A 21468-nucleotide genomic window follows, 5' to 3' on the forward strand; every position below is an offset into this window, starting at 1 on the left:
TGTTTCTGGGTGTTTGGAATGGAAAAGGCGCTGACCTCAGCCTCTAACCCCGTCTGAGCCGATCGGCTGGACAAACACAGGGGGGAGATCAAAGGCAGAATGCGGAAAGTCTCCAAAGAGAGAGAGTGAAAGGAGGGGAAAAAAAAAATGCCCGGCCCATGGAGCCGAATTCCTGCAGGATGAGAAAACATCCAAAGCCTGTTGCCCGCCCCGGGCCTGCGGGTGGGAGGCAGCCGCAGCCCCCGGCCCCGCAGCATCTCCAGCTGCAGTGCGGTGCGTCGCGGCCGCGCCGTGGGGGCCACGACCCCCATCCCAGGCCCACGTTCCCTCAGCTCCTGCCGGCCGTCCAGGCCCCCACGAGCGCCCAGGTTTGTAGGCAGTCCCCGCTCCAGCAGCAAATGCCGATAATTTACAGCCCGGCTTTGAGACCTGCCGTGCAGCCCGAGCAGGGGAGCGTCTGGAGGCAGCGCCTGGCCGTGCCAGACCCCGGCTGGACGCTGCGACCCCACCTCTGCTCGCAGAGCACCTCCGAAGCCGGCCCTAAGCTGGCAGGAGCCGGCCCTGCTCCCAGCCAGACTGCCCTAATCCCCGCTGGAGACGGACCTGGGGCGGGGGGGGGGGGAGCGTTAACTCCTGCAGCGCTGCTGACCGCGGCCCCGCGCCTTTGTCCCAGCGCAGCCCAGAGCCGGAGGAGCACCGAAGCCCGCACAGCCCCGCAGAACCCGGCCGCGTTCCCTCTCTGCGGTTCCCGTCCGTCTCAGCCGTTCTCGGTGCCGCTGCGGGATCTGAGCGGGGCCGGCTCGGGCAGCCCGAGGAGGACCCGCAGCCCCCCAGCGGGCACAAGGCTCTGCGGAGGGTCGGGATGCGGCCGAGCGCTGTGCCGAGCCGGTCCGGAGCGCACGGGGAGGTTACGCTGCCCCGGGACAGCGGCGGGCAGGGGGGGAGGCACTGCGGCATGGAGCCCTGCCCCGGACACAGCGCTGTGCGCGGAGAACCCCATCACGTTTGTCCCATCCCCAAAGCACACGCTGGGGAGCTCCCCGTCCTACATCCAGCTCGGCACCCACCCTCCACTCCTGGGTACCAGCGCAGCCTCCTCCTCCCAGCCGGTGTTTCTTAGGGCAGAAGCAGCGATCCATCCCATGTGACAAACCTTTCTCACATGAAGGCACTGTCACAGCTTCTGCCTTTCCAGCGCTCCCCATTGTGCGCATTGAGTTTCACGGGGGCATTTCCCAGCTCCACCCCTGCACGTTGTGCACCAAAGGTCTGTGCAGCGAGGATGGCTCCCACCATCATTTCCCCCACCTGAAGCCGAGCGCAGCTGCCTCCAAGCGGGGCAGTGAGGAGCAGCCCCTGCCAGCAGCAGCCTGAAAACCAGAAGCCTCTCTGCGCCTCTTCCCCACGCAGGCTTTTACCTCAGCTCGGGGCTTTCCAGGCTGCAGCCGCTATCTGATTTCCCCCCCACTCCCTCAGCAATGTTACCCTTAAGCTGTTAAAACAAGCGTGGCCAGTCTGGTACGAAGTGGAAAATCTGATCCTGGGGCAGCTCGGGGGCAGGGGGAGAGGGGAGGTCATGGGGAGGCTGAGAGCGGGACAGGGCCGGGGGGCTGCACAGCCCCACCACCTCCCTGCAGCCATTAAATCCACTCCGTGGGTCAGGATCCAGCAGGTCGTGCCCGGCTTGGGGCACAAACACCTCCTCCTCCTCCTCAGCATCTCCCCCCAAAGCAGATACAACTCCTGCACCTCCTGCTCGGCAGCTCCAAACCAAAAAAAAGGCTTTAATTTATATAAAACAAACCCATGTGGAATCAGTTGAACAACACTGACCGACTGTACAAAGGAATACAAAAATAAAAGGACAGTCCAAAAGAACCCCTCAGGAATGGTACGGGTGGGGGGGAGCAGCTACAGACTAGTGTCGACATCAGATGCAAAAAACCTCTTTTCCTTTTAAATTAAAGAATAATAACAATAAATGGCTGAGCAAACACACCGGGTCCATCTTCCATCCTCCCTCCAGCTGGGATCTTCCTGACTTACAGGATGAAAGGAACATCAGCTTTGGGCAGAAGGAGCAGGAGGCGGCACATGGACCGAAGCAGAACCAAGCAGAGGTGTGTGATGAGCTGCAGGCATGCAGCAGTGACTCGGGGCAGGGATCCCGGGTGCCCGCAGGCAGTGCAGGCAGGAGGCAGCCACGAGTGCCCCTCGCAGTGCTGGAGCATCACCTGTTGGCTGTATATCCCCGGCCTGCCAGGCTGTAGAGCCAGCGATTGTCTTCTGCTGTGTGTTAAGTGATGGGGAACAGGTGCCGGCCGTCTCAGACAGGTTCTGGAAATCCCTCGGACTCCGTGCTGAAATCGGCCTGCTTTGCTCTCGAGCCAAATCACCACTACAAAGGATTCTTCTCCCCGCCTCGGCACAAGCTTTAATTCTCTCCTCGCTCATTTGAGCCGGGCAATAAAGCGTGCCAGGGCCGAGCCCTGAACCCCCCCAGCGCCGGGCTTTGTTCTGCAGGGGGGCTGCACGCACCGAGGGGCATCAGCCCAGCAGCATCACTGGGCTTCATCCTGCCCCACAGTGCAAGAGGGGCCCCGAGTTGTCGGCTGCAGGACAGAGATAGCAGCGCTGCTCTGCTGCTCTGCTCCACGTGGATGACTCCCAGTCCACACAGCATGGCTGTCCGAGGGAAGCCATTGGCACAGCCCAGTACCACTGCCAGGCCCCAGCCCTTGGGAGGACGACGTGCAGCTTTTCAGTCTGCAGGTGAACCATCAGCACAACCAACACGCTGCCGTGGGATGAAGCCAGGGATGGACGGGCCCTTGCTTGACATCCCACACTCTGCATCCACATCCCATGCTCCGGCTGCGTAGCACACACGCTCCAAGGCATTGCAGCAGTCCTGCAGTGCTCAGCTCCCTCTGTTTCTCCCCGTTTCCTGCTGCAGCCCTGAGCTGAGCACACCCCCACAGGAGATGCAGCCCTGCTCCCGGCTCCTTTGTGCTCCAGCAGGAAAAGCCGCTTCGTCCCTTCCCACCTTCATCCAGGAGGAGCCACGAGCTTGGCAGGATGTCTTTGGGAAAGCAGAGCAAGAGGCCAGGATGCAGGGCCAACGTGGGGTGGCAGCGTGTGGATCCAGGAGTGCACAGAGTGGCACAATGGAGGTGGGGCTCTGGAATGGACGGCCAAGACCTTGCACTGACACAGGGCAGTCCACATCTTCCCTCTGCTCTGGGCTCAGCACTTCCAATCTCTGCTCCTCAGTCCCTGCTGGCTCTGCAACTGAATGAGGCATCGGCCACCTGGGGGGCTCAGAGCTGCCCCTGCCTCACATCAACCCCAACAGCTCAGCCTCTCTGCTCTGCCCCCTCAGCTCTGCTTCAACCCCAGCCCACCCTCAGCGCTCACACTTTATGGAATGATCAAAGTAAAGCAGCTCGGGGAGCACAGAACGCACCGATGGCTCTTTCCTTCTGTATACGTATTAAAATCCTCCTACCAACCCCTGTAGTGGGTCAGAGTCTTTTCAAGCATTTACATCCTCTCACCTTAACACCCCCCGCTTTGCCCCTCTTGCTGCCACTGGTTAAATTAATCCCCTGCTTTTATTTACATGGCTGCATAAAATTTTCCCTGACTGCTTCTTAAAAAACAACCAACCAACCCCTTACAAAACAGCTGAGAGATATACATCTATGTATAATATGTACACAAAGAACCGCAGAAGGCACGCAGGCTGCTCCCTTCAGCCTCCTCACGGCCAACTCTTGCCTTTTGCACCTTAGCTCTATTTTTTTGGCAACAGCAGGTTAACATCTGGGTGAATCCAGTCACTGCTCCCCCCCCCCCCTTCTTCTTTTGTTTCTGTTTCTTCATTTCTCGCTGCACCCAACCACCACTATTGCACCAGCGATTCGCTCAGGAGGCCAAGAGTTAAAGTCACAGCACAGACTCTCCTTGCCTACTCCCTTAAGCCTCTCAATCTGCCATTAAATCCATTTCTCCATCGAAACGGGATGAGCTTTTTTCCCCCCCCTCCTTCCCCCCCTCCTCCCCAACCCGGCAGCTGCTGAATTTTCCACCCCAGGCCGAGAGGTGAAGCCCAAAGCATTCCTGGAGGGTCACTTGGCAGAGTCCTCTCCCCCCTGCAGCCGGCAGCACGCTTCACATGCGGGGCCAAAGGAGAGCACATTCCCAACGCCTGCGTGCACCGTGGGGGAAGCAGCCGAGGCCCATCCTAAAGGATCCGGTCGGAAAGGGTGAAGTGTGCAAACATCTGTACATGGGTGTGTGGGTGCACACGGAGCTCACGGCGCGTCCGTCCTGCTAAGAGATCTTGCAGTTGTTGCGTGAGCAGTTCTGGGGGGGGCTCTGGGGCGGCCGAATGGATTTGGATCTCTTCAGGCTGTTGCCTTTGCTGCTGCTGCCTCCCCCGCTGCTGGCCAGGGAGTAGGAGCGGCCGTGCATCATCACCGCGTTCATCCCGTTGGCCATGGAGAAGGATTTCAGGTGACTCTTGATGGTGACGGGCAGCGGCAGCTTGTCAATGAGGTGCACGGGGGTGCAGGAGACGATGGCTCGGCAGCACAGGTCCTGCAGGCTGAACACTGCGGGGAGGAGAGAGCGGACAGTCAGGGCCAATGCACTGCAAGGCTGCCTTCTTCCCACACCTCTTTGTGCCATGCAGCTCTTGCTGGTAGGGGAGAAGAGCTGATGGCAACTGCACCAGAACCCAGAGCAGATTCACAGGACCTGTAAAGATCATCTGGCCCTGCTGCCCTGCAATGAACAGGGATACCTACAGCTCCACCGGGTGCTCCAGCCTGACCCTGAGCATCTCCAGGGACAGGGCACCCACCACCTCTCTGAGCCTGTGTCAGGGCTTCACCAAATTACATTTGTTAGAGCAACAGTGTGGGAATAAAGGCTTCCCAGGCTTCAGCTGAGCCCTGCAAGCCAGCACCTTGATGGCCATCAGCTTTGGTGCCAGCACTGGGCTCAGGCAGCACCGTCCCTCTGCTTGGTGCAACATGCCAGCCCTGCTCATGGTCCCATTTCCCTGTCACCATTTGGCAGCCCCAAGGAGAGGTCTGGGAAGGAGGCAATGGAGCCAGCCCTGCTGCAAGGGACTGGCTCAGTGAGCAGAGGCTGCAGGGATGGCTCTTTGCACAGTGCTCACAGCAATGAACATCCCTTCAAGCCAGGACAAGACTTGCCAGCGTCCTCTTAGCTCAGGGTGAGCCACATGAATGAGCTGTGGGAAGCCTGTGGGATGGGATTTCCCAGCAGCCGGCCACAGGAGGGCACACGTTCACCTCCAGCCGCTCACTGCTCCCAAGCAGCCAGCAGAGCTGCCTCCAGTCCTGAAGAACCTGACAGAGCGTTTGAGGAGCAAGATCTGCTCCTGCTCACTGGGACAGAAGACCCAGACAAAGGTGGGTCACCCAGATGGGAGTGTTAAACTTCTGCTGCTCAGCCTGTCAGTCAGACACGCTGCTACCCCCAGCTAGGAACCAGGGTCCTAAGACTATTTTCCTCCAAACTCAACAGGCTGAGACATAAGGTGGGCTCTGCTCATGCCAGTCTGTGCACTTGGGCACATATGGAATACCCCAGCTCACTGCTCCATGCCTACAGCAGGAACAGGGTTGATCCCCTTTCAGCTCCTTGCACTGCCCTGGGCTCACCCTGCCTCCCTATCTCTCCAGAACAGGAGATACAGGCTCAGACAAGGGTAAGGACAGAGGTGCTTACGCTTGGTGCATCCCACACACACAGTCATCCGATTGAAGTGCTTTCAAGTTGTAAGCTTAATTGCTTTCAGCTTTACCTAGAGTAAATGCAGAGGTGTAAGGATGTCCCAGAGCAGTTCAGAGCCTAGACATGCTGAACTGCCCTCTGGAGCTGCACCAGGAAGGGCAGCTTGCTCTGGTTCAGCTCCAGCACACCTGACTCGAGGCTGTTCAGCAGGGCAGGAGCTTTCAGATCCCACAGGTATGAGCACACACACACACCTATCTGGGCGCTCCCTCTGCTCCAGCCCACACACAGCTCCTTTCTCATTGCCCACCTCGGTTGGGTCTCCAGATCTTCTCCATGCCGTGCCGCATGAGGACGATACGAGACAGCTCTGTGAAGGACTCTATGACGTTGAAGTTACACAGTGGGCTGACCTCAAAGAATGTCATGCAGTTCTTCTCTGCGTACGCCCGGGCCTGCTCTGTGGGCACCTGCCGTTTGAAGGCGAGGTGAAGTCTGTTTCCCACCAGGATCCGGGGCACCCCTGGGGCATGCTACGAAAAGAAAAACATACATGGAGAAATAATCACGGCTCGACTTTAGTGAGGGCAGCCAACTCTGCCTAACTTCAATAGCAGCGAAGAGCAAGGGAGTAGAAGCTGCTCTGATGCTGAGCAGTCAATGCTACATAACGAGGACCATTAATTTTTCCTCTCTACGAATCACTTGAGAGGGAACCACAGCAGAACCACTCTGGTTCTTGTACAGAGGTGGCACCTCCCTGGGTTTTGTTACAGACCACTGCACTTTGGTGACCCTGGGCCAGAGGGGCTGGAAGCCTCAGTGTGAAAGAATGGTGTTGCAGCAAGCCAGCACGCTCCTGGGTCCTTCATGAAGCTTACCTCATCTATTTCCTTCATCCATCGATCTATCCCATCAAAGGACCAGCGGTTGGTGATGTCATACACCAGGAGAATCCCCTGATGGAAGAAAACATGCAGTCACCAGATTGCATACGGGGCAAACAAAAAGGGAGATTCACCTAGAAGGCCGCTTCTATACCCCAAAACTGAAAGGCTAAAAGAATGATCTTAAGGTGACAAGAATGGAGAACTACCTGCTACCAGGAGACATCACTAAAATAAAGTGCATCCTAGGGGAAAAAAAAAAGAGGGATGGGGTGGGAGAGACCCAGACTTTCTTCATTTGTTCTGTTTGGACTTCTGGCTTCCAACGCTACACATGAGAATGAAGGATAATCAGGAAACGACAGAGGAAGAGTTTTGAGGACCTCCTTCCAAGACAAACTGCCAGGGTGCTCAGAAGGCCCTACTTGCTTTGTTTCTGGACTGACAAGTTCCTTGAGCCAACAGAAACTGCTCCAAGAGCTGCTTTGTTAGGACAGCTTCTGCCTGAACCACGCTCTCGGAGCAGAGTGGCTTTAAGCTTGCTGGCAGCTGCAGCCTGGATCTGCTTTACAGAGGAATCGGGATAAAACATCAGCAAAACCACAACCCCGAGTTCTTAGGAATAAAGTGGAAGGTCAAGACCACGCTCTCTAACTCCACGCTGTCTGCCAGTACAGCCTCCCAAGTCATAACACAGCTCCACACACACACGTTTCCAGTTCAGATTGTCAAGTAAAGTCTCCCAAGAGCAGACACCAAGGCCACGCTGCCTACTGCCCCAATCCCATCCCCATCCTCCCAGTGTGGGTGGTGGGGCAAAGGGGAAGAAGCAGCTCCATATTTGGGGGCTCAGACAGGGGACTTCGTGCTTCTCCCAGGCAGCACAGGTGTGCTCCAGACACTGCCTCCCAAACACAGTGTCATCACTGTTTTCTCCCCTGCAAAGAACAGCTTGCAGACATGCATGCACACAGGAAGCTGGCTCAGCTCTGCAGACAGATCCAAATAAGAGCTGTTGGCCTTTTTTTTTCCCTTCAGGTTTATAAACAAAAAGATTCCTGTGGAACAACACGTGTGGAATTGTAATCAGCCAGAAAGATGAACAGATTCCCATCTGCAGCCCCAAACCTTCTTTAAGTGCCCCGATGGCTCTCAACACCCTGATATCTCCATACCTCTCAATATCTAGCTTCACAAGACACCCTGTGAGAACACTTGGTGCAGCTGTTGTGCAGTCCTCTGCAGCCCCTGAGCTGGGCAGCCTCTCCCCAACCTGCCCCTGGGTTTTGGTGGCGGGTGGAAGAAGAGAGGACTTATCTCCCAGCACTGTCCCAGGTCTTTACACAGTTCATTTTCAAAGTCCATTTCCAGTCTGCTTTTGTTCCACAAAGCCTGAGCTCCCATGACAGATTACCACGTGAGTGCACCACGCAGTGAACAGAGAACACAGAGATAATCTATTATTGTACCCAGCAGCACACGTGGACCCTTACTCTGCCAGGAGTCAGGTTTGCTTGGAGCAGGAGCTCACACAAAGTCCTGACCAAAGAGGGAATCAAACCACATCTCTGTCTGGCTTAAACACCTGCAGCAAGCAGACTTGCAGGCTTTGAAAGGTGGCAGAAGCAGTGTGCTTGAAAACAAGTGCTCCCACCACTGTCACAAACCTCAGCACGCAGAGTACAGGGCAGCCAAGAAAGCCTCACTTGCTGCTACTCTGCACTGATGGAACAAAGCTGTTGGTTGCTGAGGAAGCCTGGAAGAACCCCCAGACTGGACTTCTGCAGCCCATAGGACTAAGTAAGCCATAAACAAAGACAGCAAGGAGAACACCATGTCCCTTCTCCAGCTGGCACCTGGGACCTTGGCCCAGGGCACTGCTCCCTGCTGCCAAAGCATTTCCCAACAGCGTAATGCACCAGGGGTTATTTATCACTGAGCTGGCAGTAAGCACTGTGACATGCAGGGATGGCTCCTCCAGCAGCTGGACACCCCTCAGAATGTCCCAAAGCAGGTAGAATGTTCACAGCACCCACAAAGCTGCACAGTAGAGCACAGCCTGCATCTCAGAGCCTGCTGAGTTGCCAAAAAGCCCCGCAGTTCTCTGCATGCTGAGAAGCCCTGAGCAGGATAGACAGCAACCACTCAAACCTGCTGCCAAAGCAGAACTCAACAACACTCATTATTCTGTTAGGGCTGCAGCCTTGCTGTAAGATGGGAGCATTCCTGAACGTCATTCTGACTTTCTGCAGAGTCTGAACCTATTCCTGAAGGACAACCTCTGTCACACTTCGGGACCACTTCTCCATTTGGCAAGGGTTTAACTTCAGCAGATTCAATTCTCATCATTCCACTCAAGAAGCAATGAGGCAGGGAGGGGAGCCAGGTGCGCTTCCCTTACTTGAAGGCACTTTTCACCAAGCAGCTGTTTTGTGTATTTTCTTAAGCACTCTCCACTCATGTACATGTATCCCTTCTCAGCCAGCCCCACATGGGCCAGGCCATTCTCATCACCATTTCTTTCACCTTTCCCATTTCTCCCACTTCATCACACGGCAGATACAAGTCCTGGTACGCACGACACAGACTCTGCTGGCTGAAGCCCCATGCAGACGTGGTGCTTGCTGCTCCCTGCTTGATTTGAGCATTATTTTTGGAGCTGATTTGGTAACAACACAGAGGAAGAACTCCACTGTGAAAGCTGGTGTCATTTTGAAACAAACCTGATAAGCCCCTGAAATGAGGAGCCCCCACATTAAAGCTAAGGCAGATCTCAGGTTAGAATCGCCACATCCTTTATAAGCCCAACTCCTCAGCCCCTGTCTAGAAACCAGCAGGGAGTAATCCATTACAGAACGTTCCAGCAGCAGCCTAGGGCTGTCACTCACTCCTCTGTTTCCCATCATTTCATAAAACGAAAAATCTAGAGCACAGAAAGACCTGTGGTGCCCCTTGGTATTTTCACAGATCCCATCCTTTCCATGCTCGATTTGCCTTGGAGCTCTTTGCCGTGGCATGAAAGATAGTTACAGCCTAAAGAAAAGGATGGCCCCCATCAAATACAGCTGCGCTCACCTGGGCTCCTCTGGAGTATGACCTGAAAATGGTGCAAAATCTGCCTTGCCCTGATGTGTCCCTGCAACAAAGAAAACTCGAGTTACACCTGTGAAATCTAGGAAACAAGAAACCCCAGAGTCCACAACTCCCAGCAGGCTACAAATGGGAAAATGGCACCTTACAAGAGTAAGAAACACAAAGTGCAAGGAGAGCATGCAGTCACACAGGGCAGAAGAGATAAATTAGCTGTTTGTTAGAAAAATGAGGACACCAGCTCCTGAGAGAGCAGGACTATAATTAAACCATGAAACCATACACCCTTAGAGTCAGTCTCTGAGGCAGAGAACGTGTCATTCATTCCCAATGTAACAGTTCACACAGAACATGAACATTCCAGTTATTTCATATACATCTCAGCAGAGACGTTTGGTTTCATGCCTTAGGACCAGTGTCACTCCCTGCTAGATCCAGCTGAAGCACAACAGGGACAGGCTATTTCCTGCATTCCTGGGGCATCTTCTTAGCAGTTTATATCTCAGAACTGGACCAGGTGGGCTCCGGGTCTTCTTCCAGCACTGTCAGGTAAGGAAGGGTCACCCTCATATGCAGGGCTCTCACTACTCCATCCCAGCGCCAGGTCAGCCCTGTACACACTGAATGTACCATGACCAAGCCATGGACTAATCCAGGCTTCTGTGGGAACTGAGGGCTCTGTCCTCCTAATTCTATTTGTTTCCCACTCCAGGATTTCAGTTGAGTCCAGTATTGTCAGTCTAAGTCCCTTAGTGAGCAAAAGCTGTGGTGGACAAAGGCTGAAACAGGACCATCCTGGCAAAGGACAGCATGCTGCTGGTGCTGCTCAGTCACAGAAAGGGGTCTGATTCACTAGAACAGCTTACTGGGAAGAGGAGTTACCAAGCCTCACCATACAGCCAGGGATGCTCTGCACTGGCCATGCTGTGGTGCAGTTCAGAAGCCAAACTCACCAGAGCTCCAGCTTGACCCTTCTGCCGTCCAACAGGATGGTAGTAGTCTTGTAGTCAATTCCTAAAGGGAAGAGAACAGGGGTCAAACAGGCAGGGAGGTGGTGATGCTGAGAAGCCTGTCCAGAGAACACAGCTGCTGATTTCCAACTACAAGGACAAAAGGAATTAAGAACTACAAGGCACGTATACCTGCTATGCTTGCAAACAGAAACATGCAAATTAAACTGTTTCTTTCATTAAACAAGTGAAGTCTCAAACTTGGTGATGGAAGAACTGACTCGATGCAAATGTATTTTGGAAGAACGTTACTTTCTCTACTGTCATCCTCTATACTCATCCTTCAGAGCACGGCAGCACACAGCAGCCTGTACTGCAAGGCAACACAGGGCAGTCAATGTCAGTGTTGGGTTCCAGTGAGAGACAAGCCCAGAAACCCTCAGCTACCAGCCCCACCACGGCACAGCCGTGCTTCGTCACCTCTGTGGGCCAGGAAGCGAAGGCTGATGCAACTTCAGGAGGTTCCTCCAGCAGCTCGGCTCCTGAGCAGGCAGGGGCAGAGCAGGCAGAGTGCACTCCCTCCTCAACAACAGCTGAGAAAACAGCATGGACAACAGCTCCCCACAGGGCCCCAGCTCCAGACCAGCAGAGGACCCCAGAATTGCAGTCACATTAGGAATGCCCAGCACCTTCAGACAAGGATTTTGTTCAAGCCAGCGCACAGCTGCCCCTCCTGCAGCTTCCCTGCAAGCTCCTGTGCATCTGGTTGAACTGCACCACTCACTGGAGAGCACAAAGCAATTTACAGCCACCTTTAGCAATGCCAAGTAACTTCCCTCCAATTGCATCAGCTTTGTTCTCTCCTCCAACCACAAGATCTCAAATGTGGAACGTGTATTGAAAACCTCCCTGCTGCATAACCACCTGTATGCCCCTTCTGCAGCAACACTGCCCTGAAAACCAAGGGACAAGTTTGTCAATAAGGCAAATGGATTTTCGCCTGAGTCATCAGCAGGAGCTCCCTGTTAGAGAGAAACAAATTAGATTTCAGTCTTTGCAGGGTGCTACAAGAAGCAATCAAGATAATTATCTTAAATTCCAACTATTTCCAGTGCTTTATCACAGAAAATAGATAGTTTACATTTTATCTTCCTCCAGAGACGACGAGTGGTTTGTATTTATTTGCTTGGCAGATATAAAACCCGCATCCCTGGGGACAGCAAGCAGCAGTGAGCCTGCTCCATGCCCACGAGAGAGCAGAGCATCCCTGTGAATCCTCTCAGCTCCCAAAGCTGGACAAGTTGGGCACTGAGGGGGATGCAGAGCAGGGCTGCCCCTACTTGGCCCTATCCAGGCAGCTGCTGCGCAGCTCAGGCTGCAGCCCAGGGCTGGAGCTCAGCTCCCCTTGGCCCAGGGCTCTGCTGTCTGGCCAGGCACAGCAGCCGCTAGATGTCGTTGTCGCCCAGAGCGGTGCCGGCGGTCCGACACCCCCAGCCATGCTGTACCACAGCTCCTTTATTATTAACATTTTGTGCCGCTCAGAAACCGATAAACTCAGCAAAGGTGTGAAATTTTCCTTCCTGTAGTCATCAGTGGTTTCCCCAGCCCGAACATCACCTCAGCTGGCAGCCGCATGCAGCTCATTTCAGGACTGGCATTTCTGCTCCGCCAGCACAGCCTGACAGCCCCCGGTGGGGATGCACAGCCACAACCCCACACCACACCCCCGTATCTCCTGCAGCCTCCTGGCCTCGCTGCCACCTGCCTGGCCCCCAGACACACAGCCCTGCAGCAGGAAAGCAGCCCTGCTGGAAGCTCAGCAGCTATCAGCCCATCTCTCTTGACCAACACCGAGCGTGATGTAACCAAAGAGCGACGCTTGGAGAACAAGTCCGGGCTGTTCCCAGTGATTTAGCATTCAGTCCAACCCCTCCGCTATTCTTTAGGCTCCTGCTTGCACCGATGCCAACATGGCCCCGCTGTCGGAGCAGCCCAACCGACCCAGCACTCAGCAAGCTGCTGTCACCAAGGCTGGGGACAAACACCCCGCTCCCCTCCCAGGGCCGGGCTTCACGCACGAGCACCGTAATTGCTCCTGGGCAAAGCTCCAGGGCATCCCAACCTTTATCCCATCTGCCAGGCGGTAGATGGGAAACCTACCCACCAGCCACTTTCCCATGGGAATGGGCAGGGTGCACGTAGGAATCTCTGACCTATTCCACATCACTCACGCCAACACAGGATGCATCACATCAATGCGAGCTGAAACAAAACTCGTCCGAGTTAAAATTTGGGCTTTCAGCTGTGAGATTACATCTGGTGTAACCAGGAAAAGCAAAACCCCGCCAAGAAGTGACAGCTTTCTTCCAGCACTCGACAGCACTTTGCAGTGGGGCTGCCAGCCTCCTTCCCCTGGGAACTCACTGCCCCACAGGATGTGTCCCAACACCATCAATGAGCGCTGCGCACCCTCAGACAGCAGCAGCGTGCCAAAATCAGAGTGGGGCTGGCGGACAAGCAGGCACAGGGGCTGGGAAGTCACTGGAAAAGGCAGAAAGGCACCAGGGATGTGCACTTCATGCTGCTCTCGAGCTGTATTTTGTGCTGTTCTTGAGATCTTCCCTTCAAATGGTGAAGATACTGAGAAAACTGCTTTAAATGTTTCAAGTTAAGTGACCAAGGCTCTGTAGACATGCATTGCTGTAAGCACAGCAGGGACCCCAGAGACACCTGAATTCATCTCTGCAAGGACACCTCTGGCACATCCCTCCCTCCTTCCTCACACAGTGTGCTGCTGGAGCAGGATGCAGTGCACACCAAGCAACAAACCCCAAAGAGAAAGCCTTAGTCACCGTGACTGGAGAGTGGGGAGAACAGGCTTAGTGCCACCCTGGCCAGAGAGAAAGGAAGAAATAGAGAACACTTCCAAGATTCAGCCGCCTCCAGTTCCAGTGTCCTCAGGTAACCGGAGCTGGTTGCAACATACTGTGTTCAAGAAGATGCTTGGGAGAAAGCAGAGCAGGTCCCCGAGCATATGGCAAATAAATAATAACTGGAAAAATGTGAGGACATGCTGTGACTGTAAAGCAGGAGATCACCGTCAGGGTAAGAACAAACCTTGCTTCTGCTCACAGCGGGACAGCAGAGAACACCTCACAGCCAGCATGGTGCTCTACACAGACAGACTGCAACAGATCTGTGGCATGAGTGTCAGGGAAATCCTTACTCAATAGACCACGGAAAGGACCAAATGCACCTGCACGCACCTGAGAGGTGCAGACAGCCTCTCTGCTGGAAATGCTTGTCTGAGTGTGCAAGAGAAGCTACTGGAAGCTCCCTCCCTCTCCTCCACGCAGAGTTTGTTTCAGGTAGATGAACAGAGAAGAAACAAACAGGTTATTAAACCTAAGCAAAAAGCAGCGCGGCGCGCAGCACATCTGAAAGGCTGCATTTGTAACAGCGTTCCTGTGCTTTTCAGCACAGCCTGAAGCAGCCAGAGCAGAAACTCATTTATCCCAAACGTCAGCAATAACTGAGAAGTGTCCAAAGACAACCGCTTACCCTGCCAAGTCCCCGGGTGTTACAGATGTTAACAAGAAGTTTCTTAGCCATGACTGACATGTCTGGGTTTTAACATCTCACCCAGGAGGGTGCAGTGCACACAGAGCAGACAGACGCAGCCCCAGCCAGCACACCTAGCCTGGCTGAGCTCCATGGGGATGAGACCTGCCCACAGCAGGGTTTGTGCCCCACTGGGAAGGCTGAGCACTGGGAGTTCATCACCAAACCTCTCCTGGGCAGAAGGCAGCGCTGGGGCCAGCGCTGAACCAACTCTTGTGTTGTGTGTAAGCGGTGCTAAATCATTCAGAGAACAGTGGTGTGAGCACATAAGCAGTAGCTGATGAAAAAAGCGAATTCAATCTGTTCAAATAACGACTGATGAAGTCATCCGACCTTAAAAAGTGTGTGCAACAGCACATTAACAGCAGCAACTGAGCTCGTCAGCTCAGAGCTGTAAGCCACAGAAAAATCCCTTCCAAACAACACATGAGCTCATCAGCTTGAGTCATGCATTCAATTACCTACTCCTTAGATAGACAAATAACAAATTATCTTCACCAACAACGGGGGTCAACAAAACATATGGCTTTGAACAAAGACGGCTTCATCTCAGGTCTGTGCCTTTTGGCACCAAGGTACCTCTCAGCATTGCTTTGTTGCTGTCAGCACGGTGATAAAGTTCCTGAACAACAACACTGCAGAAGAGCCCAGGCTGGTGCCTGCAGGGGTGGAGCAGAAGGCCACAAAGCAGCGCTCCTACCGCTGTGCTGCAGCATGGCGTAATGGGAAGCTACATTCAGAACAAGCACCGGGGGTCTCTGCTCCCAGCAAGCACCCAGATCAGTGCTGCTCCATACAGGGCATGAGGGGCCATCTGGCCCAGCCTTCATCATCTCCTCCTCACAGCAGCAATCCAACCTCCATTCCTGCTGTACAACCTGATACGAAGCGACTCAGCTCTGAGCACATCACAGCTGGAATGGGAGAGTCACAAGAATGCTTCTTGCTGCAGTCAGTCCCCAAGCATCCAGCTATCGACTCGTCGGTGGGCACCTCGGACCAGAAACTGCTCGCTTATAGCTGGCCAAAAGCAAAATGTGTATTCGCTCCCTGCAGGATGCCCAGCCCTGCTGAGCGTTTCGCCTGCCAGCTGCTGCTCCACATCCCAGCGATGCTTTGGCAGCACCGGATACCCACAGAGGAGCTGCTCCACGCTGAGGATGACATCTGCATCTGAAATCTGCATTTGGAGCCAGAAGCAAATCTGTTCCTGGAGCTCCAGCCATTACGGTGGGCACCCAGCAGGCTGCTGAAACAGCCACAAGTTGGTCCAGAACTGGGAACGTTAAGTGGATTTGTTCTTTAGAAGAACATCAAGATTGAATTTATGCACAGAAGCTAATACAAACAAAAGAGTTTCTTCATCCTTGGCAGTTCTGATGTCCATAAAAACGATACAGCTGCACCCAGCAACAAAGGCAGCCTGTGAGGATGTATGGCAGGGCACCGAAACAATCAGCATTGTTGCTGGGTCACAACACAAACACCAAGATGTGCTCAGAGACAAAAACAAAGCAAAACCATTCAGAAAGGGCTAAGTTATTGTGTCAAACACCTTCAGCACGCTGCCCTGTCTCAGTCTCAGAACTGCTGTTGCACCGTTACTGCTACTGCAGGACCACACAGACCTCTGATGCTCCCCACAGAATGGGGCTCTCAGCAGAACAGGACGGGTGGGCTGAGATCTCATATCAGAGCTTCCTTTCTCCTCCTCAGCCCCAGACCAACGGAAAGCTGTACAGCAAAACACAGCACACTGCTCGCCAAACGATGGGCCTGGACTGTCAGAGGGTAAGAAAGTGAGAGCGAAGCAAGGTTGTAAATCCTCGGCTCTGAAAGCCAAGTGTAGCTGTTTGTGAGTGCACAGAGAGATGCTCTGCTCTTCAGTGAGAGGGAGGGAAGGAGCTGCTGAGGAAAGCGTGCCAGGGAACAGCTGGAAACTAAAGCTGAGGGAGATGGGGCACAGAAGGAGGAGACATTTTATGTGGGCTTTCCAATGTTGTTTAGATGGGAAAAAAAAGGCATCACCAGAAGCAGACTCATCTTGGAACTGGGAAAAATGGAAACAAAAAACCCTAAAAACAATAAAGAGAGACTTTTAACTCAATCTATTAGAAGAGCATTCTAGCCATTCCAGATTTATAGTGCTTGGCTCACATCATCCTGGGGACTTGAGGCTCAGAGTCCCCTGACAGCAAAGCTCTTCTACAGGGTCAGGAAGTGCCCAGCTCCCCTCCGTAGGAGCACACCTGAAAGGTGACACACACATCACCCAGTGCACTGCATATCCCCATCCTGACCTGAGAAGACAACCGGACCTGCCTGGAACTTGGGCCTGTTTAGGCTCTTAAGCCACAGGTAGGAAGTCCCACAACAAGCAGAGACAGGGGATCAGTCCAGTACATTCAGAATTATTACTATTATTACACAACAAAGGAAAAGAAACAAAGGAGAGAGAAACAAGAGTTGCCAGAATTGTTTCCAAGCTGCAGCCTGCTCTGAGAAGATCAGTTTGCATCCCTGATGACATGGAAGGAACCATCCCTGAAGGACACCGGTGCTGGCAGACACACACTGTCCTGTCTGACACACGCTCACCATTCTTCCATAGCTGGAAGAGATTTCCAGCAGCACAGCTGAGCTGAAGCTTTCCCTGCAGGCTGATCCCACACAGGAAGACGATAGCAAGTCTTCATTTAGAACGCTTTGCCTCAATGCAACTCCCATCAGAGTGCTAAAACCTCAAAATAAACCACAATTCCAGTTACTACAGAGACCTGTCATTGCAGCAGCACTGCCCAGCTGGGGCTCTTACCCAGCACAGAACTGACTGCCACATGCTGAGGGAAGTGGTGCACAGAGACCTGCCCTACCATAAGCTGCATGGGTAAAACAGACACTTGTAGCAGCCCCTGGTTGATGTTCCTGATTACACACTGGTGGCTGAGGGTCGGGGTGCACTGCTGGGGCTGAGAAAGCAACTGCTGGAGAGAAAGGGTTGAGACAACAGCAGTGGGAGCTCCAAACTCAGACAACTGCACAGAGAGCAGCAGAGGAGAGCACATCCAAGGAGGCGGCTGCTGAGGGAAACAATGTTATCTGAGGGTAAACAGCACTTAATGAGGACACAGGGATAAGGTGGAAACAAGGAAACAAGGAGTGTAGCCACGCTGCAGAGGGGGTGGTCACAACTGACAGGGCCATCAGCGCTGCTCCAAGCACTGCCTGAGAGCAGAGCAGGCGTAAGGAAGCCATGAGGAGGAGAGCTTAATGTGAACCAAGAGAAACAAAAATCTATCTATCTATCCCCTTTCCAATCAAAGCCATCTGTTCAGAAACATACTCCATTCTGTCCTGAGCACACATTTCAGCTTTACAAGAACAGCAGCAGGTGAGGGGGCAGCCATCTCCCAAAGCAGCATGCAACCATGCAAGGATCATCAGAGAGCACACACACACTGCATCCACATCCGAGCAGCAGAGCCTGCCCTGGCTTCTTCCTGTTGCATGGCACCCAGGGAAGCAACCTGCAGCAACTCCATGTGAGTCACACTGCTGCCTCCTGCAGCAAGCCACCCAACGAGCTCAGCAGGATTGCTCTGGGGTAAGCGTGCTAACAGCCAAGCTGCTCCAGAATGGCCGTGATGCAGCACTCACCAGGCAAAGGGTCCTGCTGTGAGGAGCACCAGGCTGCACAGGGATGGCTTTGGGAAGTTAGAGGGAAAGCTGGGAAGGATGACTCCCAATCTCAAGCACATTCCATTTCACACTGATCCTGGCAAGCTTTGCCTCCAGGACAGAAGAAACAAGCTGTGGGTGATGCAGTGTTTTTCCAGATCAGGATGTGGGGTGGAGGGGACGGTCAGGGAGGGAAGGAGGACCCACTGATGAGAATGAAGCTTACAAAGAAAGCCCTTCCATAACGCTGTTGCTGTGGTTTTGGGACAACACGAAGCAGACCAAGCACTAACACCAAGTGCCTTTGCACCCGGGGATGCTCCATGGGGCAGAGATGCAGCACACCACAGAAACCTGCCCCTTCAGTGCATGCATCCCCAGCACTCCAAGACTGAGGCCATCCAACTGCCATCAGGGATAGTGCGGGTATCAGTCTCATTCCAATTTCAAAGCTGCTCCATCCCATCACCAAAAGGCACAGCAGAAGCAACAGAAGCAGAGACTATCAAAGCATACACTAGTGTAAAAACAAACCAACAGCACGTGACCCAATTCCCTAATTAGGAACGAGCTCAATTGCTTACAGAAAAGGAAGGTTCTGAAAACATGAGCTCACTGAGATTTCTATTTTCTAGAAAGAGATAGCATCACTTTGCTGCTATGAAGCAGTAGGTACAGAGAGGAACCCTTCCCAGCTGTAGCTAAGTCACAGTGCTGGGTTCCACACGTGTATCAAAGAACCAGCACACACTCACTTCCCAACCATCCTCATTTACTCCTGCATCATCAGCACCTGAACAACAGCCAGTAACATCCATAGCAGAAGATGACCACGATGCTGACAGCCCACTTCACACAGCCCCGTTCCAGCCTTCGATCCTCCCTGCTCAGTAAGCCCCAGTCCCAGGGAGCAGCTCCACAGCTCCCACAATGGGGCTCTTTAGGGATGGGAACTCTCTCTGGGGAAGCTTAAAAGCATGGAGCGCCTCCTCAAAGGCAAACCGCAGCCACATCCCCGCAGACGAGCGGTACCACAACCTTCTGGTCCCAGAATTTGCTACTCTAATTTCACAGCCCTCCTGAGTTCTGAGTCACGGCCTCCTCGGAGCAATCAGGTGTGCACTTCCATCGCTCCTGCAGCGCTGCTGGCAGCTCTGGGGGCTCACCCTTACATCAAGGCCTGCTTCAGCTCCAAGCCTTGAGAAGCACCCGGCTCTTTCAGGCTGCTGCTCACTGAGAAAACCGAGCACCAACTGCTCCAACCATCGGTTCAGATGCAGAGATGGAGAAGGAACTGCATTACGTGGCTTCTATTGAGCCCCTGGGGCCGTTATTTTGCACTGAGGCCAGAGAGAAGGATGACAGATTGAACGCCACTCCAGGACCCGCACCCTGCCGGGCTGTGCTATGCTTTAACTGCAGCGCGGGGATGCAGGAAATAGCACAGTGCCACTCCTCGGCTTTTAATCACGGTCTTGTGACACTAGAGTTAATAGGCTGCCGTGGGCTCCATCACACACCTCGACGTCGGCAGGAGGAGGACAAACGAAGCCGAGCGCACAGCAGCTCCGCTCTGGAAATAACGCTCCCGTTCTTTTGTTACCGACCCGCTCTCTCTCAGCGCGGCTCAACCCACAGCGAACCGGGCGGAGCGCCGGGATGGCACCGAGCGGCCACACCGGGCACCGCCGCGGACCCTCCGCAGCCCCCGCGGCGCCTCGCCCTTACCGTTGCTGTAGGCGTACGGGGACTCGGAGGCGCCGTCCTGGAGGCTCTCCAGGATCTCCCCTTTGCCCACGTCGCTGTCTCCCACCAGCAGGAACTTGAGCAGGTAATCGTAGCTCTTCACCGGGCTGCCCTGCGTGCCCATCCTCGCTCCCCAGCCGCATTCCAGGCAGCGCCGGGCCGAGGGCCGCCTCAGCTCCCGCCGCGGGGCTCAGCGCTCCGCCTTCCCGCGGCCCATCTCCTGCGGGACCTGCGGGGGAGGAGAGCGGCGCTCAGCCCGCTGACAAAGCCCCGCGCCCGGCCCGCCGCTACGCACCGCTAGGCCCCGCCGCCCCCGCGCAGCCCGGCCCGCCGCTCCCCGCCCTGCAGACCCCCGCAACCCCGCGGGAAGCGGCGGCCGGGCGGCTCCGCGCTGCTCACCTCGCGGCCGGGCGCCCCGGGGCCGGGCCGGGCCACCGCCACCACGGCCGCAGCCTCCGCCTGCTGCCGCCGCGCAGCGCCCGCTCGGCTCCGGGAGAGGCGCTGCCTGAGCCCCGCCCTCGGCTCCCGGCGCGCTATTGGCTGAGATACACGTCATCACGCGTGGCCCCGCCCAGACCCGCCTCTGATTGGGCGGGGCCGGCCGAGGTAACCGCAAACTACACGTCCCGGTGTGCCTTGCGCGGGGCGGACGCGGACTCGCGGGGCAGTGTTGGAGCGGAGCATGATGGGAATGCGAGGCTGGGAGGGGCGCGTGGAGCCCGCGGGCTCTCCGGGTTCGGGCTGGGCCGGATTGGGAAGCAGCGCCCGGCTGCAGCGTGGGGCCCAGCCGGACCCTGAGCCCATCAGACAAGGCTTTGTTACAGCAGGTTACAGCCCTGATGTGCCCCATCGAGCCACGGTCCTCACCACGACATCCTCACCCAGCCCTACCCGGGGTGCATCGCCCCAAATGCTCCCCAGTACCTGCTCAGTTAACTGCTGCAAGTTAACACATGGGTTATACATACGTGCAGTGCTTGTTTTCTTTGGGAACGCTGATACATTCCCACGTGCCAGCAGAACAAGGCACAGCCCGGCTGATGGATCGGGGATTAACCTCCCAGAACCATAAGCAGAGCCCTCAGTGCGGTGTCATTGCTGACATTTCCTTGCAGCATCGTCACATGCTGGTTAGGAAAGTATTTCTCAAAGGCAGAACTTCCATCTACAGTGGAATTTTACACACAGTGAGTTACATTTTCCTTCACAAAAATCACGCCTGTGTGAAGAGGCAGAGCAGGAGTTGTGCCAGCACTGGGAACCATCAGCTGCAATAAATAATAGAGACAAAATGCTGTATTAAAGAAAAAATAGACCAAAAAAACTGAGCAAGATGATCATCTTTGAATGACGTCTGGCAAAGCCCGTTTGTCGCCTGCTAGAAGGCGTGTGGTGGGAGTCAGAGAAGACCTGAAAGCTTTTACTGCTTCTCATCCGAGGACTGAGATGGATGATGTGAATCTGAGGGTAAATTAGTGCCATGAGTAGAGCAGTCTCTTCCCCAAGGAAATGCCAGCATTGGGCCAGTTTGCATTGCTGTGGAGGCCGATGCTGATCACACCTTGTAATTAGGGATGACACAAGGTCAAACGTTGTGAGCAGGATGTCTGCTAAGTTGTTGTAATGTCTCTGTGCAGCACCAGAGAAGGGTGGGGGAAGGCTATTTCACATCGGTGACTGGGAAGGAAGAGGAGAGACGTGGCACATATCCAGCAGAAGAAACTCAC

The 21468-nt window shown here is 54.6% G+C and overlaps 1 protein-coding gene across 1 annotated transcript; it reads right to left on the bottom strand.

Moving 5' to 3' along the window:
- Positions 1-1758: 1758 nt before the first annotated feature.
- RAB40C (RAB40C, member RAS oncogene family) lies at positions 1759-20272 on the bottom strand. Its single transcript, XM_072349445.1, has 7 exons — positions 20141-20272; positions 19724-19970; positions 10700-10760; positions 9732-9792; positions 6651-6728; positions 6080-6302; positions 1759-4616 (listed from the first exon to the last, which is right to left on the bottom strand). The coding sequence occupies exons 2-7, from the start codon at positions 19863-19865 to the stop codon at positions 4336-4338; spliced, it is 846 nt and encodes a 281-aa protein (XP_072205546.1). The 5' UTR covers positions 19866-19970; positions 20141-20272; the 3' UTR covers positions 1759-4335.
- Between the last annotated feature and the right edge of the window lie 1196 nt (positions 20273-21468).

This window comes from Excalfactoria chinensis, chromosome 14, assembly GCF_039878825.1.
Source record: "Excalfactoria chinensis isolate bCotChi1 chromosome 14, bCotChi1.hap2, whole genome shotgun sequence".
NCBI lineage: Eukaryota > Metazoa > Chordata > Aves > Galliformes > Phasianidae > Excalfactoria > Excalfactoria chinensis.

Coding starts and splice junctions, on each gene's coding strand:
- RAB40C (XM_072349445.1), bottom strand. CDS start 19,865: ATGGGCACGCAGGGCAGCCCGGTGAAGAGCTACGATTACCTGCTCAAG. Junction 10,761..19,723: donor CCCGTACGCCTACAGCAACG/GTAAGGGCGAGG, acceptor TCTTCCCTTTAG/GAATTGACTACAAGACTACT. Junction 9,793..10,699: donor AGGGTCAAGCTGGAGCTCTG/GTGAGTTTGGCT, acceptor TCTTTGTTGCAG/GGACACATCAGGGCAAGGCA.